Source organism: Cucurbita pepo, chromosome LG01 (genome assembly GCF_002806865.2).
Source record: "Cucurbita pepo subsp. pepo cultivar mu-cu-16 chromosome LG01, ASM280686v2, whole genome shotgun sequence".
NCBI classification, from domain to species: domain Eukaryota; kingdom Viridiplantae; phylum Streptophyta; class Magnoliopsida; order Cucurbitales; family Cucurbitaceae; genus Cucurbita; species Cucurbita pepo.
This window is the reverse complement of record NC_036638.1, coordinates 1,177,489-1,196,441: the sequence shown is the minus strand read 5'-3', so window position 1 is coordinate 1,196,441 and position 18,953 is coordinate 1,177,489. Positions and strand designations below refer to the sequence as shown.

Below are 18,953 nucleotides of genomic sequence, written 5' to 3'. Positions count from 1 at the left end.
ATGTTCAAGAAATCAAATAGTTGGACAAAATAAAGCAACACGGACCTCATTAAACGATTTTGGATTGCAACTAAATAAGAGTTTATGTCTATGTATTGATGAGCTTCTGTAATAGTCCAAGCTCACTGTTAGTAGATATTCGATTTTAAAACGCGTCTTTTAGAGAGAGGTTGACACAGCGCTCCTCTCCAACCAATATATAATCTCACATATTAACGTATTTACAAATCATATAAACTAAAGTTCCACGAGCTAGAATTTCAACATATGGTTACTTTAAACAGCTGAAGATTCATTAAAATGGAAGTTTATTCATACCATCTGAAATCATGAGAGTGAAGGGGGGTTGGTTGGTTATTTACTTCTTTGAAGTAGCAAAAAACAAGTTGACAAATAGCGTCAGAAAGAGAGTTATTGAAAAGGGCACAAATTTCAGAGATTTCGTTTGACCAATTTATTGCTTCATCAATCCTTCCGCCTGCTTCTGCTTGCATGGCTGAGGCTACACGTTTCATGCACAACCGCACATAGAATCACACCAAAAACTGTCTGAAAACCCCTTAACGTAACAAGCTAAAATAGACAATATCTACTAGCAGTGAACCCGAGCTATTACAAATGATATCAGAATCAAACCATCAAGTAGTGTGCCAACGAGAACACTGCCTCCAAAGGAGTGCATATGAAACATTAAGGGCATTGAAACATCTCCCTAACAAATGCGTTTTAAAACCATGAGGCTGACCACAATAAGTAACAAGCCAAAATGAACAATATCTGTTAACAGTGAGCTTAAGCTATTACAATATATGAGTAGATCAAGCGATTATAATTTAATTATATATCGAATGGTTAGAACGAATTTAAGGAATCCAAAAATATTTCATAACAAAAAAAAAAAAAAATAATAATAATATATTCTTCAATATATTTTTTATAAACTTAAATTTCAATATTACAACACAGTCTTCCACACTCTAAGCAAAAGCAAAGCAGAGACGAGGACGGGAATATAATATCCGTCCACCCTTTAATTTTTATAAGTAGATATCGTATTACGATTAAATTTATTTATTGGAATTAAAAAACTAAATAAAAAGGAAATTAGGTAGAGGTTAATTCGATTGTTCTAATGAAGTTCAAGCACTCATCATAGATCCAACTGTACTTCTCCATGAAAGGGTTCACCAAATTTTGAAGAGGGTAACTTTGAATGCAATCCTTCCACACATTTTCATCTTCCAAATCTCTACTAACTTCCCATGCACAATTATTGCACTTGAATCCTGCTCCAAAGCTTATCATTAATATCCTATCCCCTTTCTTCAGCCTCTTTTTCGCTTCCATGTACCCGAACACGTACCAAAATCCTGCACGTACCACTCGAGAATGACGATATTACGATCCCGAGAGAGACCCAGTTTATGATATAGTCTTATTCAGAGATTGAGGTTACCTGCCGATGAAGTGTTTCCGAATCGATGCAGAGCCATTCGAGCTGGCTCGAGATCGTAACTGTTGAGACCTAAACTTTTACCGACACTGTCGATAACGGCTCGCCCGCCAGGGTGGATGCAGAAGTGGTCCACGCCTGTCTTGAGATTCAAACCTACAACTTGACCTCCTCCTCCTCCTCCTCCTCCCATGGCTTCTTTTGGTTTCTTTTGGCTCAGAGAGTTAGCTATGACTAGATGAAGTAGCTCCCTTAATGGCAAAATCTTTGGCACTAAAACCCTTAAATTCATTGCAAATATTTTTGCAGCTGCTTTTGGGAGGTTCTTTGTTAACCTAAACCCTCGATATCCGCTATCGTCTTCCACCTTAAAACACAACACGATGTAAACTTTTAAATTTAGTCGTGGTTTACAAAAGAGGTTCGAGAAACCCGCCTCCATCCCCTTTCCCGACCCTGTTTAACCAACGTGAATCTTAAGACTCGAGATAACGTAAGTCAACTAATTTGAACATATATTTCAATTAAAATGTTCTTTGTTAGCCTAAAACCCTCGATATCCGTTATCGTCTTCAACCTTAAAGACACAAGACATACAGAAGACGTTTGAGGAACCGACCACCATTTTCTTTCCCGACCCTGTTAAACCAACGTAAACCTAAACGTAACTCAAATGGTTTAGACACATATTTTCAACTAAGAGGTTATTTGTTAGTCTAAACCCTCGATAACCGTTATCATCTTCAACCTTAAGACACAAGACATACAGAAGACGTTTGAGGAACCCACCACCATTTTCTTTCCCGTTCCCGACCCTGTTTAACCAACGTAAACCTTACGACACGAGACAACGTAACTCAACTGGTTTTGTCTTCAACTAAGAAGTTCTTTGTTAGTCTAAACCCTCGATATCCGTTATCATCTTCAACCTTAAGACACAAGACATACAGAAGACATTTGAGGAACCCACCACCATTTTCTTTCCCGTTCCCGACCCTGTTTAACCAACGTAAACCTCAACTGATTTAGACATATATTTTCAACTAAGAGGTTCGAGATTTGAGATTCTATTCTTTCACCTCCATGAGAGAGTAGTGCGACCCTCTCTAGTGTAAAAGCGATAAGAATTCGAACACGCCGTTATCATAACGTGTAAAACATAAATTGTTACCTGAATACAACATTGATATGCTTCATCGTTAGCTCCGAGATGTGTCCGAACCAAACATTTAAGCTTCAACATGGCTTGATGTCTCAAATCTCTTCTATTCGTGAAAAGCATCGAACACCCACCCGACCGGAACAAACAGTTTGAAAGAATCATTTGTTTCTCCTTCCCACTATACCAATTGGGCCCAATAGACTCCGTAGCTACAACAATGGCATAGCAATTCTCATAACACTTAAACAAATTATTCACCAAATCAATAGCCACAATGCTCGCACTACACCCCATTCCCGACAGATTAAAAGCCTTCACATCTTCCCTCATCTTGTAACGGTTCACGATCCTCGATGTCAAGCAAGGCGACGGCGAGAACAACGACACGCTAACGACCAATATTTTGATGTCGGAAGGAGAAACATTAGTCTTAGCAAAAAGGTTATCGAGCGTGTCGAAAATGATGTCGTCCATTTCCGAGAGGGAGTCGTTTAGGGTTGGGGTTTCTTCACGGCCTTCGATCACGTTCTTTGGGGCGTAGGTGTGTTCGCCAATGCCGGAGCTGACGATGGTCTTGAGAAGGAATCTGTACTCGTCGAGGCCGAGGTTTTTGTTGCGGAGGATGACTCGTACGCATGAATCGGTGTCGAGTTTTCGTGTCGGGTCGGAGGGTTTGTAGCATTGGTAGGCTAGCATGTAGCAAGAGGGTTGGTTTCTCCATTGGAGGAGGAGCTTGATGAGTGTGAAGAGGAAGAGAATGAAAGATATTGCCATCATCAGTTCTTCCATGGTGCCTTTAGAATGTTTCCTCTCAAATGGATTCAGATTGTTTGGTACTCATAATTTAAAGCCATGGAAGACTCAAAGCTTGACGTGGGACCGCCCTCAATCTACCTCCTTTGGGCTCAACGTCCTTACTGGCACACCGTGTTGAAAGCTTGACGTGGGACCGCCCTAAATCCACCTCCTTTGGGCCCAACGTCCTTACTGACACACCGACTCGTGTTAGCGAGAAGACTGGCACATCATCCCACGTCCAACTCTATACCATTTGTAACAACCCGATTCATAGCTAATAGATATTATCTTTTTTGGGTTTTTCCTTTCGGGCTTCCCCTCAACACTTTAAAGTATCTGGTATGATAAGATTTCTACCCCTTATAAAGGGTGGTTTGTTCTCCGGTCAACCAACGTGCGACATCACATATATATATATATATATATATATATATATATATATATATATATATATATATATATATATATATAATTTTTCATTTTTTTTAAAATTTACTTCTTTATTGTATAAGAATTTTAATAGATAAATTTTTATTTTGCTATTAAGATATCAATAAAAAAAAATTTAAAAAGTATTTAATAAGTATGGACATTTTATAATATTTTTTTTAATAAGTATTTAAATTCTTTCCAAAAGATATAAATTTATTGATTTAGTTGATCTTTTTAAATTTTCAAAATTTTCCATTTTTAGAAATAATTATTATAATTATAATATTTTCTTATCGTTGAAGAATAATTAATATAATTTTAAGTACATGTATTAAGGAAATGACAAATTTTAACGTTATTATAAAAAAAAAAACTATATACTAAAATTGAAAAATTGAATCTCATTAATTAAACCATGACCTTTTGGTCCAATAGAATTAGAGCCTTTAATTATTATAACTTTTAGTCAAAATTTTAATTTTTTTTTCAACTTTTATTAGCTAACATTTTAGTTAGATATAGTTTTCATACCGATGGATTTTATCTGTCTCACTTAAATTTGATGGTTACTTTTTTATTTTATTAGGTGTCGCTTAAATTATATGGTTTATTATTAAGATATATTTATTACATTAATATGATATTATTTATTATGCACCTTACTTAACATGGTATAATTATTTTTTTATTTTACCTAAAAGGTCGGCCTTCTATAACTTCTCATTACCATGTTACAAGATTTTCAATGTAACTACTACGATTTTGATATCTGATCTACTTTATAGTATGAAATAATTAATTTTAACCTAATAACATAGTACATATTTAGTTTAGGGTAGGTGGTAGTTTTTAATAATTTTTTTTAAAATATTATAGATAAAAAAAAAATTATTTAAAATACTATTATTAATAAAAAAATATAATATTTTTTATAAAATAATAATTATTGAATGAGAAATATTTGATAGGATCTAGGCTATTAATACCACTCTCATATATATATATATATATATATTTTAAATGTTATAAAAATTTAAAAACTTAAAAATCTTTTCATGATTTTATTTTTAGTTCCTTATTTTTTAAAAAATTATTTTGTTTGTTACCCATTTCTTTATTTTTCTTTTAAAAAAAAACATTATATCTATTTTTTTAAAACCATTCTAAGTTTTAAAAATTACAAAAAAAAAAAAAAAAAAAAAAAAAAAAAAAANTCATAAAAGAAAAAAATAAAAAGGCTACCAAAGAAATCATTTCTGAAATTAATATATAATTTTAAATAGGATGAAAATCAAATCAAAATTTATGAAAATTATTTATTTAGTTTTTCCGCGACTAAATTATTTTGAGTATAATTATTATTTTAAGAGATTTTTAAATCCATGTCTGAACAAAGTCCATGGCCCAATAGCCCAATAGCCCAATAGCCCATTGCCCCAATCGGGTCAATATTCTCAGCCCAACCTGGATTTGACCTTTTTTTTTTAATGGGAAATTAGTTGGATTTTATTTTTTTAATAATTAAATGAATTTATATGTGGTCAATTAATTTTTTTATTCACATTATTAATTGAATTTTGTGTGGTGTGGGTTCTCCTTTGATTTCTTTTCATTAATAATTAATTAATTAATTAATTTGTAAGATATGTAGTTTGATCAAGTCAATTTTTGTTTTAAATAAGTATTTATAAAATTAAATCTTATATTTAATAAAAATTAAATTTTTAACTCATGAATTTTAAAAGAAAAATAAACTAGTGACAGTTTTTTCTCTACCTAATTTTCGTGAAAGAATTGTTCAATACATAAAAAATAAAAAAAAATAATAATAAAAAAAAAAAAGTTAGGCGGAAAATAGATAATTCTACCAAAATAATTGTCAATTTAAAAGAAAAAAATAGCGGATTAATTAATTAGCTTTTTCAAATACTTTGGTTATTTTTAGGATTATTTTTATTTAATTATTTAAAAAATTATATTACATTAACTTGAATATTAAATATTTTTAAATTACAATATATCACTAACCTCCCTTACAAATATCAAATATTCTAGATATAATATTTTAATAAATTTTAAAAACAGGACAAAAAACATCATTATTGGAAGAAAAATGACAATTTTTAATCATTTTACGATGATATCCCTTCTTATTCTTTCCTTAAAATTTTGTTGGATTGTCATACATGGTCGACCATTCCTCGTATTTAGAAATTATATAATTTTTTTATTTTTCATTATAAAAGATATGCCACGTGATCATTTCCTTGAAGATTAGGTCTCATGGTCATGGTCAAAATTTAAGGCAGGCCATGATTATTTGTTTTTTTTTCCTCTTTATTTTGGTGGGTATTGAAAAAAAAAAATAGACTTTTAGAACTTATCTCTTTCTTTAAAAATATTAATATTATTTTTAAAAAATTTAACACAGAGTAAAAAAACCGAGTTGAAAACAATTTAAAAAAAAATAATATTATAGATTATAAATAAATAAGTAATAATTACATCTTTGATAGCGTATTTGAGTAGATAGAATTAAAAATTTTGCTTCAAAAAAATTCACCAAAATATTGACTCAATCTTATGATATGAACTATATAAATACGGAGAAAAAAAAATTATATATTATATTTTTTAAAAATGTATTGATTTATATAGTCCACAAAAATTGTGTGCGACATATAACTACAAAGTATATATCCAAACTTTGAAACTTTCCACGGACAACTATATTAGCATTATAAATTATGGCATTTTTAAGTGATAATGTTAATTATTTTATATTATATTATATTATATTATTAGTCGGAATTTTGAATGGTTTTTTTTAAAATAAAATAATATTTTTGTTTTTAATCGTTGATGTGTCTATTGTTTTTATTCACACTCACCAACAGTATGCGACAAGTTTCCAAGCGTTTAACGGATGTGGGGTCCATTTTGCTAGTTAGTCTACGACTCCACGTCATCTCAACTCATATGTCCAACTCATCAAATTAATAGCATGGGTACTATATCTTATAATATAATAATATACTTTGAAGTCAAATATACAATTTTAAATAAATATATATATGTGTGTATATATACATAAGCTCAGCCACGTAATGTTGAATCGGTCAATGGATGATTGTGCTGGTTGAAATCTTTATAAATCCCTTCAAAACTCCCATGCCTCCATAGCCAGATCTCGAAGCGTTTTCCCAATGATACTTTCGGAGCCCCCAAAGAGTTCTAATAAATTAATGCACATCAAAGGATTCTTTGGCTTCTCCCACTCCTCTTCTTCCTTCCCCACCTCCGGCCGCCGGACTTCGCTGCCGTCGAGCTATGACCCTTCCCAATTGGCGGCCATGGAAGAGGCTATCACGAACTCGGAACCCATCATCATGAAATGGGACCCGGATTCCTCTGAGTTCAATAGAATTACCTTCCTCTTCCGCCACGGCCGAGCTGAATCCGATGAGTTTTTGAACTCCGTCAATGAGCTCCGGCGGACAATGGATTTTGTCATATCCGAGAATTCCACCTCCAATGTCCTTGTTCTAGCTCAAAAGCTGATGCAGGCTGCCATGAGACGACTCGAGAAGGAGTTCTACCAGATTTTGAGCGAGAATCGCCAGAATATCGACCCGGAATCCTTTTCTGGTAGATCTTCTGATAGGTCAACGGCCGACGGGGAAAGCAGAGGGGATTCTGTCGGCGACGTCGACAGAGTCTCGGCGGACTTGAAATCGATTGCTGATTGCATGATTGATTCTGGGTATGGGAAAGAGTGTGTTCAAATCTACAAAGTAATCCGAAAATCGATCGTCGATGAAACTCTGTATCGGCTCGAAACAGAGAAGTTCAAACTTTCGAGAATTCAGAGATGGAATTGGGATTCGGTGGAACATGTGATTAAGATTTGGATGAATTCGATCAAGATCGCCGTGAATACTCTGTTTCTTGGAGAGAAAATTCTCTGCGATCATGTTTTTTCGAGGTCGGAAAGAATCCGAGAATCCTGTTTTTCCGACATCACAAAAGATGGTGCAATCACGTTGTTTAGATTCCCGGAATTGGTCGCAAAGGGGAAGAAAGATTCCGACAAAATCTTTCTGTTAATGGAGCTTTACGAAGCGAGTTACGAAGTCTTGCCGGAAATCGAGGTAATATTCGACTCTGTTTCGACGTCCGCCATTAAAACGCAAGCTCAAACGTCAATGGTGAAGCTTGCGGATTTAATCCGTGACATTCTGTATGAATTTGAGCTGACAATTCAGAAATATTCATCCAAGACTCCGGCCCCTGGCGGCGGAATCCACCCACTGACCCGATCGGCGATGAACTACATCTCATCGCTGGGAGATTATAGTGGGACTCTCTCCGACATCATTCCCAGCGGAAAATCTCATATTCCAGCGTCGTACATGGAAACCAACGCCGTCGACGACGGTATCTCGTCTCCAGTGGCGGCGCAACTCGGGTGGTTAATTCTAGTCCTCCTCTGCAAACTCGACACAAAAGCAGCGCTCTACAAAGACGTATCTCTCTCCTATCTCTTCCTCGCCAACAACCTGAACTTCATCGTGAAGACAGTAACGGCGACCAATCTAAGAAGCCTCCTCGGCGGCGAGTGGGAGGCGAATCACACGAGCAAGATGAAGGTGTACACAGCGAACTACGAAGCAACGGCGTGGAACAGAGTGATGTCGTGTCTGCCGGAGAGGGGTTCGACGGAAGTGGGGTCGCCGGAGACGGCGAAGGAGGGGTTTAGAAAGTTCAATGCAGCGTTCGAAGAGGCGTACCGGAAACAGACGTCGTGGAGGGTGGAGGACGGGAAGCTGAGAGACGAGCTGAAAATGTGTATAGCGAGGAAGGTGGTGCCGAGGTACAGGGAGTTCTACGAGGGGTGCGCGGAGATGGTGGGTGTGGAGAGAGGGGTTTTGAGGTTCTCTCCCCATGATTTGGGGAATTACTTGTCGGATTTGTTTCATGGGGTTTCTTCCTCCGGTAGTAGTTCTTCTTCCTCTTCTTTTCACAGTGTTTGAACACAAAAAATGATGACGTGGCAAAATCTCCCTGCGACACGTGTTGACACGTATTGTCCACGTTTGAAAAGTATAAATTTGGGTTTTCTGATGTGGATTATATCATATATGTTGATTTGGATTTGTTTTTATTTTTCCTTACAAATAAGAAAAGGAAGTTTAAATTACTGTTCGAATTCAAAAAAGTTTATAAATGTTTAGTTGAATTCCTTCTAAATTACCAAAATACCCTCATCAACCCTTCACTTCTTCACGATTGTTAACGTCCACCAATAATAATCACTATCGATCATCGTTGCTACTATCAGTAATCACTGCTACTAGCAATCACAGTCGTTCTTATACAAATTACTCACTGCAAGCTACGAGTTAAATTTTAAGTAGAATAAAATTGCTGGAATTTTAACTCATTACACAAAAAAAATAAATGATTTCACTGTTAATTTATGAATTAATTAAACGGAATGCAATAATAAATAATTCATAAACTAAGAATTCTAAAATTATAAGGTTCATTTTCGAACGTAATTAATTCTAACCCAATAAAAAATAATTCTGCCAACTAAAATATTTATTTTCCAATAGACTAAACATTTATTATACAAAGAAAATACAAAGCTTTCCGAACAAATTTTCATTAAATTATTAATTCAATTCCAATAATTTTGAAAAAGTTAGACTTGCCTTTATAATTTTGTAACATTTAAAAAAATAGTATATACAATATAATTATTATTTTTTCTAACTTATAAAGAATATATATTTATAATTGAATTTTTTTCTCGCAAAATGTGTATATAATCAAACTTTATATTCAAAGAATTTAATGTATTGATTAAAACCTTATTTGATTATTTATTAAATTTGAGTTCAAATTGAACTTTCTTAATCATTGAATTTTTTTGGATCATCCCGTTTTCCAAACCATTAATTTATTTTAGTCAAATTATATTTAAATTATATATAAACAAAGTAAATGGAAAATTTATTTTTCCAAAATTAATAATATATATATATATATATATATTAACAATCATTTCCTGCTGGCCAGTGGAAGAGAAAATGCAGGAGAGAATTAAAAAATCAATTTTAATTTAATTAAACATTAAATTTATAAATATTATTTCTAGTTTTTTTTTTAACCAACGAATAAAAAAAAAAATCATTTTTAAAAAATAATATTAATAATGGAAATAATCCTATTATTCCATCGTCCCCGCCAAAAGTTTGGTACTCATCCGCCACCTCCGCCGAGCCTTTCCTTCCTCATTCAGCAGCTCACCGGCGCCACCTCTGTTGGACAGCGACGGCGCTGACCTTCACGTTGCCCAATTTCAAACCGGTCGCCTTCCGTCTGCCACATTACGGAAGTCAAGAGTCAGAGGCGCACACGTCGCCATGGGAGAGCCTCGACTTTCAGCCGAGTTTTTCATCGATCTTAGCATCACATCATCACCATATTTGCCCCAACAACCAGGGGACCCACCGTCTACCTCAGACGTTTCTCCTTTCTGCAAAACCCTAAAACCCTACGTGGCGATATCCGCTCATGACGCGTCAAATCCCCATAGCCCTAAAATTTCAGCGCCCTTTCAGATCGGAAATGGAAGAGGAGCTGTTCTCCTTATCAACACAATCAGAGAGGATAATTGGCCCTAAGGGACGATCGGATCAACATCCTAATCGATTCTTTAATGGAATTACAGCGAGGTTTTCTTGTCCGTGAACAAGCAGAGACATGCATATTCTCTTAAGTGGAGCGATGGTGAGAATGCTGATTATATACCCTTTTCTAAATTGCATACTTGAGTTGAAAATGGTTATTGATTCATTGATTCTTATCCATGGTTTTCCTTGTGATTTTGGTAATTGTGATGTGATATCTCATAAGCTGAGCAGTCTGTGTCATATTCTCATGTACTAAAGTTGTAATTAATGGTTTCCCTTTGATTCGTGATTGCTGCCAGATACCATATTGAATCTACCACAGCCATTATCCATGTTGTTGATTAGTAACTTTGTAGAATTCAAAATACTCATTTGAATCTACCACAGCCATTATCATGTTGTTGGTCAGTAACTTTGTAAAATTCAAATTACTCATTTTCCCACTCTATCTTCTTCCTCATTTGAATCTACCATAGCCATTATCAAATATGATCATGATTTGGAAATGCTTTTCTCCTCTCAATTAGTATATTAGTAAAAAAAATATATATTCAATAAGACACCTTTTAGTAACCAATGGAATGTGATTAAAAAATCTGTATGCCCATAATAACGAATTTGGAGTATTTTTGCACTTTCTTTCTTGTACATCGAATAGTACAAAACTGTCTGCTACATTGTAGCGCCTCCTCAAATAATTTCTCCCTTTGGGGCAATGGTTATTCAGTAACCAACTACCCAACTAGCCTAAAACAGAGAACAAAAAGAGAGAGTTTCAGATCATGTTTCCTAATGAAATAACAATTCTATAGCAACCTCCCCTACTATGTAATAATTGAAGTGAAATTCATTACTTGTGTGTTTTGAGCTTCTGAAAACCAGTGGTTAGCTTTTCTAAGTGGAGCATGTTCTTGGCTAAATAATACGTTTTCTTGTACTATTAGGAGTATGTACCATATTTTAACTGTATGAGATGGGTTGGTTGATTACAATTGGTCTATAGTCTTTTATTGGCCCATCAAAATTAATGGCTCTTTTGATCTACCAAACTGTATTTACAGGCTGGAATTTTCATCTATTTGCGAGTAAAGTAAATTGCATGGCTGTCTTAGTTGGTACAGAACTTGAATATAACTACACTCCATAGAATGACAGGATCCAACTGAAACTTGGTCTCCTCACTCTCACTCTGGCCATGGGGATTTTCATGGTAGTATGTTTACTGTCTCTTTTCTATTCTTTCTTCTGCATTTGGAAGTTGATTCTGCAAAGGAGAGACCAATGCTGTTATCTGTTGGGGTACGAGTGCTATAAAGCTACTGAAGACAGGAAGCTGGGTGTGGAAGCCTGTGTAAATATCATCTTGAGGAACAGGAATCTGGGGCTTGAAGAATACCGATACCTACTCAAAAGCATGGTCAATTCGGGATTAGGAGGAGAAACTTACGGCCCGAAAAACATAATTGCAGCCAGAGAAGAAAGCCCTTCTCTATCAGATGCTATTTCGGAGATGGATGATGTGTTTTCGAGCGCACTCGACAAACTCTTTGCCAAGACGGGAGTTTCTCCATCTGACATTGATATACTTGTTGTGAATGTGTCTTTGTTCTCTCCAGCGCCCTCGTTGACTGCTCGAATAATAAACCGTTACAAGATGAGGGAGGACGTCAAAGCCTTCAACCTCTCTGGGATGGGGTGCAGTGCCAGTATTGTAGCTATTGATCTCGTGAAACACTTGTTCAAGACAAACAAGAATGCATATGCGGTTGTTGTTAGTACAGAATCCATAGGACCAAACTGGTATAGTGGGAAGGAACAGCCTATGATGCTCACGAACTGTTTGTACCGATCGGGAGGCTGTTCGATGCTCTTCACGAACAAGGCAGCTTTGAAGGATTCTGCTCTGCTGAAACTTAAATGTATTCTTCGAACGCATCTGGGATCAAGCAACGAAGCATATGGATGTTCCATTCAAGTGGAAGATGACCATGGTCACCGAGGTTTTCGTCTCACCAAACACATAAAAGCTGTTGCAACTCAAGCTCTCACCATCAACCTTCAAACTCTACTGCCTAGGATTTTACCATTGAGGGAACTACTTCGCTATGCCATCCTAACTCATCCTTTTTACAAAACCATCAACGGCAACATCGAAGCAAAGAAAGTGCGCTTGAATCTCAAGACTGGAGTCGATCACTTTGGGATACCACCAACTGAAAGGGCAGTCATTGATGGGATCGGTAAGAGCTTAGGGCTGAGTGATTATGACCTAGAGCCTGCAAGAATGGCACTCCATAGATTTGGAAACACATCCACTGGTGGCCTTTGGTATGTTTTAGGCTACATGGAAGCCAAAAAAAGGCTAAAAGAGGGTGACAAGATTCTGATGATAAGCTTTGGAGCAGGCTATGAATGCAACAGCTGTGTGTGGGAGGTTATGAGCAACTTGGAAGATGAAAATGTCTGGAAAGACTGCATCCATAGCTACCCTGCAAAATTCACTGTGAATCCACTTAAAGAGAAATGCAGTTGGCTCAACGACGAGCGTCTATCGTTTGTGAAGTTTGACGACGTAAAACACAACCTACAGCGACAAATTCTTTGAAAAAAGGTCCGTTTTCTTCTCTGTTTCTTATGAAAGGTACTTTTAACTTCTCTACTTGCTTTGCTTGTAAAAGCTTGGTTGTTTTTGTTGCTTGTTCGTTTTCCTTGATTATGAAAAAAAAATATGCTAGAAATGGCAATCACATGGCGTTTTCCTGCAGCTCCCAACTTCTTTAGAATGCTTAAACTTTTCAACTGAGTTAATGACTGTCGGTGAACTAATTCCATCATGTTTGTCGTGTCATTTTGAGAAATCACTAATATATTCTACTAAAATTATTTCGATTTAGTTAGTAATATGTACATGGGTTCAAATATTATGCCAATGGATTCAAGAACGTAGAACAATCTGTTACCAATAATTCATTAAATGTTGATAGTTGTCTTTGTTGCCAATATTATGCCAATGATTCAGTAATCTGTTACCAATATTATGCCAATGGATTCAAATATTAAAACTTTTTGTTGTTTTTTGTTATTAAGGATATTGAATTATGGTGATATAATTATTCCTACTCTAAATATGCACTGTGAGAGTGCATTAAATTTGTAGTTGGTGAATTCTGTATTATGTGCCATAATGGCATCATGTGTCTTCAAGTTATTTTGAGCCTCGAAACAGCGTGTGAGTGTAGAAGCCCACATTCATAGGTCGAAAGTTTGAGTATCCACGTAAAAAGTAAAAACCCGTTGCATGTGGAGAGATAGCTATCACAACTTCGTCGAAGATTTGAATATCCACACTACACGTTCTAAGAAAGAGACACCGTCCCGGGGAAAGAGGCCATTGCAGCTTCTTCACTATTGTCTTACACAACCACTTTGTTTGTACCTTATAAGTTATTAATGGACAAAGGCCAAAGGTTTTTGTGGGGTCTTATCTTTCCAAAAGCAAATGAAATTAAGAGGAGAGAGGGGAAAAACAGAATTAAAAGCTAAGTATGAATGAAAAGCAGCGTTGTTCTTGTTCTAATTATTCATCAACCTCTAAAATGAAAATAATATCATTAAATAGAGACCAAAATATAAAGTGTTGGGTTGAGGGGACAAAGGTTGGAGGCTGTTCTTTAACACTTTCACCAACTCTTCATCCAAAAGCATTTACCACTTGGGCCTCTCCTCCTCTCTGATGCACAACATTAAATTCCTCATTAAGGAAACCACCTAAAATTTCCTCTTTTTTTTTCTTTTTTAAATTAAAAAAAGTGAGAAAATGTTGGCCAGTTTTGGTTTATGTACTTTCAACGTTTGTTTCATTTTCGTCCATGTACTTTCGAAAGGTCCATTCTAGGCTTTTTATTTTCGTTTCTATCTAATTTCTTTCAATCATAATTTTAACATGAAAATTCACCTACAAAGGTTCATAAAAATTAATCATAAATGTGTACAATAGAGCATCGATTGCGTTGCATGTAGTACAAAATTAAATAGTTTTGAGAATAGAAGTATAAAATTAAATAGTTTTAAAAATAGAACGACTGAAATGAATAAATGGTAAAAGTGTTAAAAAAACAGGAAATGATTGAGTAAAAGTAAGAAGAATGTTCCCAGGTGCTCTTCTTCTTCTTCCAGAGTTACACTATATGGACGCCCACTGAGCTACACTATATGGACCACATGGTCTCCTCTTCAATGGCTCTGCCCAAAATAGCATCTTTAAAATGGCTAAGCTTTCACACTGAACTTACCCATTTTAGTCCCCTTTTGTATCTTTGTTTTTCTTTTACATCTTTTAGTATTTCAAAGATTCGATGGGACGGGCATGTGCTATGAGTAAATAACTTTATGTATTGAGTTACATTCATATTGATAATAGACATAAGATAGATGAACACATTTTTTTCTAGTTAGAAATAAAACTAACTAAAAAATTTATTAAGTAATTTATTTTTTTTAAAATAAACATTTGAAATTTTTTAATGTTGTGGTTTCTAAAATTTATATTGAAATAAAAAAAAAATTATTTATTCAAAATTATTAAAAGTGAACTAATAGAATTCTAAACTAATAATTTTGAGTATATTTCTAAACTAATAATTTTGAGTATATTTGTGAATTAAAAAAAAAATGTTAAAAAAACTAATAACTTATTAGACAAAAAATTTAAATTTAGGAAACGTAAACATAAAAATTGAAAGGATTTATGGACCTATTGACTCTATTAATAAACCAATCAAATAAGATTAATTGAACACAATCAAATAAGATTAATTGAACACAATCAAATAAGATTAATTGAACACAATCAAATAAGATTAATTGAACACAATCAAATAAGATTAACTGAACACAATCAAATAAGATTAATTGAACACAATCAAATAAGATTAATTGAACACAATCAAATAAGATTAATTGAACACAATCAAATAAGATTAATTGAACACAATCAAATAAGATTAACTGAACACAATCAAATAAGATTAATTGAACACAATCAAATAAGATTAATTGAACACAATCAAATAAGATTAATTGAACACAATCAAATAAGATTAATTGAACACAATCAAATAAGATTAACTACTGAGTGAGGAAACAAAGTATTCTACCAACAAACAACGCATATACTTATGATACCCACAAAAGAAAAAAATATGGTCCCTACCAAAATTTAGCATGTGCTTTCCTTTATGAATTAAAATTTTCTGTCTTTGTAGCATCGTTGTAACCATTTATTTTTATTTCCTTATTACATCATAATCGTGACCATCACGCTTCGACATGGAATTTGGTAACGTCGCACATGGCCAAGCCAGACCATTTGAATTATAAGTTTATTACAATCACACCTCTTAAAGTCAGGGATGGCAAAATATTCATAGAGTTGGGTCAACAATTAATCATAAATAGTGTCAAACGACACGAGACAACCACCTGACACGAGCCTTCTACATTTAGTTACACCATTTGATTATTAACTCCAACCCCCATGTTTATGTTCTACCAAATTTCAGCCATATTAAAGAGAAACATTTAACTACACTGCATAGTTGCGGATGGGTATGGGTTTGAAGCTCAGATGAAATTCCACTAACCAAAACCATTTTTCATTATAAACTTGGGAAACGCTAACGTATTACTACATGGAAAAGGAAATACTTCAAAGTTCTCAAAGATCTAACAAAATGAGATTGAAAATAGACAAACTCAAGTCTGAATAACGTTATCCATAAATCAAAAGCCAAAATGAGTAGAAGATGGCATCATACCAAGGATGATCAATCAATTTGCTATATGCCTACACCTTAATGGCGTATTTCCTCAATGGGTAGTACATCTCTTTCTTCTTCTGTCGCTCGGTCAATAGAGATGCCTGTATAACACATGACATGGATGTCGAATTAGGCATAAAACAAATTGAGTATTTCAATACAACAAATTGAGGATTCTGTTCTACATTCTAAATAAGGCATAAAACTGAGGGTTTTGTTAATAGTACTAAGGCATGGAAATGGGTACACGGCTTCAAATTCTAGGAGCATCATTCTGATCTTCCAGCACCATTTTGTTCAACATTGTTCTTTTCTCATAATCGAAGTCTAATCTAAACTTCTAAAATTGCCACGGCTCAACAATCTAAGACTGCCTAAAGCAAACTATAGTTAAGTAATAGTGTCATTCAATGGATAAACTATAGTTAAGTAATAGTGTCATTCAATGGATATACTACATTAACACTACAAACCTACACACACCAATTCACAATATGGATAGCAAATTCATAGATTATCTAGATTTATGCAACAATAACCAAATTTTCAGCTGACAGAGAGATAAATACAAGAGCGGCGGAAGGAAAATCTGTATAAAAATGTCATTTCAAATGAAAGAAAGTCCATACTTGGTGCTTGGTGAGCCTTCGGCGAATGGCCCTGGTCTTCTTGGGGCGCAAATCAAGAGGCAAAAGCTTCTTCTTCTTGTAAGCTTCCCTAAGAGCAGCCTTCTGTTTCTGAGAAATCACGGTCAACACCTGAGCAATTGACAGCCTCACCACCTTACTGCAACCAAGAACCACCAAAACAAATCCCCATAAACATTATAACAACAAAACCCAAGCGCAAAATACACAAACAATCAACAAACAAACATTACACAAAAAGAACTCAATAGAAAGATAGAACAACGTACATTTTGGAGAGCTTGTTGGGAGCACCACCAGTGACCTTAGCGACACGGAGAAGAGCAAGCTCCGCCTTAAGGTCTTTAAGCTGGGTCAGAAGATCCGCCTTCGACTTCTGTCTAAGCTCGTGAACCTTAATTCTCGCTGCGCTCAATCAAAAAATCAAGAGCAATCAATGAATGTTTATCAGCAACAAATAAATTACGAAGAAAAAGTTCTATAAACCAAGTTTGATACGAACTTACCCATTAGAATCTAGCAAGCAGAGACCGGCTGTTGTGTGTTTGGGATACGGCGGAGGCCTGCAGCGTGCACAACCCTAGGTTGAAGAAGTAGAAGAAGATCAAACCTATTTAAGACGCCCGTAATTTCCTCTCTCAATTTCTTGGGCTTTTACCAATTGACCCACTAACAAATTTTGCTATGGACTAGGCTTTATTGTTCGGCCCAATTAACAGATTTTCAATATGAATTGGGCTTTACTGCTTGGCCCAATTAACAGATTTTCAATATGAATTGGGCTTTACTGTTGGGCCTACTAAGAGATTTGATATGGATTGAGCTTTACCATTTGGCCCACTAAGAATTTTTGCTATGGACTAGGCTTTACAGCTTAGCCCACTAAGAGAATTTTCTGTGAACTGGGCTTTACTGTTTGGCCCACTAAGAGTCTTTATGTGGATTGGGCCTCAATATTTGGCCCATTAATTGAATCTTGGCATATTGGGCTTTCATGCTTGGCCCAATAAGCAATCTTGATATGGATGGGCTTTACTATTTGGCCCATTACGTTTTTAAAGCCTGTAAATTATGAGTTTTTCAATTTGTAGATATTGTATTTAAAATAATAATAATAATAATAATAATAACTTTTTGGGGTGGATTAGAATATTAACATGAACTAAAGGGTTAGTTGAAGCATTTCACATTTATTTAATATTCATTTCCTTGCTAATAAAAATAAAATTGAAATGAAGACAGAGAGAAAATAAATAATAATAAAAATAAAAATAAAAATAAAAACCCCAAGCTGCTCCAAAGAAACAAACAAAAATGGACATCATTCTTAAAGAAACAAACAAAATACAAATAATTTTAGTCCACAAAACAAACAAGTTGCTATTGTTTCTCACTAGTTTATCTTTCATTCATGGAATGAAGAGAATGCCGTAAAGATAACAAACTCGTCAATCATACAACAAATTGAGATGTTATTATGAAGTTGATACTATTTTTTTTTCTTTTATAGTTTTTTTTTTTCTTTTAAAATTGTATTTATTTTGTTTAATTCTCATATCAAATTCCAATTTAAAAAAAAATAATAATTTTAGTTTGATCTTAATGGAATATTTTTTTTTCCTTTATTTATTTATTTATTTATTTATTTATTATTATTTTTTTATTTTTTGCATTTTCCAATTAAATGGCTAATCTAAAAAGATCTATCATAATAATTGAAATGCATTTATTTGTTCATTAATGAAAAAAAATGTGCTTATTATTATTATTATTATTGGGTTGGAAAATGTGTTTATTTATTAGTTTCAAAGATTCCAATAGTATTTTTAATCATATATATTTGGCACTATTAAATATATCAATACAATTAAAATACCATAATTTTGATTAATTGACTTATACAATATATATATATATATATAATTCTTTAAAATTCAGCCA

The 18,953-nt window shown here is 34.2% G+C and overlaps 4 protein-coding genes across 4 annotated transcripts; 2 read left to right on the top strand and 2 right to left on the bottom strand.

The window, feature by feature from the left end:
- Positions 1–918: 918 nt before the first annotated feature.
- Positions 919–3,417, bottom strand: LOC111807236 (3-ketoacyl-CoA synthase 19-like). Its single transcript, XM_023692876.1, has 3 exons — positions 2,625–3,417; positions 1,457–1,820; positions 919–1,370 (listed from the first exon to the last, which is right to left on the bottom strand). Exons 1-3 carry the CDS (start codon positions 3,402–3,404, stop codon positions 1,105–1,107), a joined length of 1,410 nt encoding a protein of 469 aa, XP_023548644.1. The 5' UTR covers positions 3,405–3,417; the 3' UTR covers positions 919–1,104.
- Positions 3,418–6,973: 3,556 nt separating this feature from the next.
- On the top strand, positions 6,974–9,042 carry LOC111808639 (exocyst complex component EXO70H1-like). The gene has a single exon (XM_023694757.1). The coding sequence runs from the start codon at positions 7,052–7,054 to the stop codon at positions 8,876–8,878; it is 1,827 nt and encodes a 608-aa protein (XP_023550525.1). The 5' UTR covers positions 6,974–7,051; the 3' UTR covers positions 8,879–9,042.
- Positions 9,043–10,093: 1,051 nt separating this feature from the next.
- Positions 10,094–13,310, top strand: LOC111811560 (3-ketoacyl-CoA synthase 19-like). Its single transcript, XM_023698507.1, has 2 exons — positions 10,094–10,643; positions 11,608–13,310. Exon 2 carries the CDS (start codon positions 11,742–11,744, stop codon positions 13,149–13,151), a length of 1,410 nt encoding a protein of 469 aa, XP_023554275.1. The 5' UTR covers positions 10,094–10,643; positions 11,608–11,741; the 3' UTR covers positions 13,152–13,310.
- Positions 13,311–16,175: 2,865 nt separating this feature from the next.
- Positions 16,176–17,628, bottom strand: LOC111788944 (60S ribosomal protein L35-like). Its single transcript, XM_023669535.1, has 4 exons — positions 17,519–17,628; positions 17,282–17,417; positions 16,995–17,151; positions 16,176–16,466 (listed from the first exon to the last, which is right to left on the bottom strand). The coding sequence occupies exons 1-4, from the start codon at positions 17,520–17,522 to the stop codon at positions 16,392–16,394; spliced, it is 372 nt and encodes a 123-aa protein (XP_023525303.1). The 5' UTR covers positions 17,523–17,628; the 3' UTR covers positions 16,176–16,391.
- Between the last annotated feature and the right edge of the window lie 1,325 nt (positions 17,629–18,953).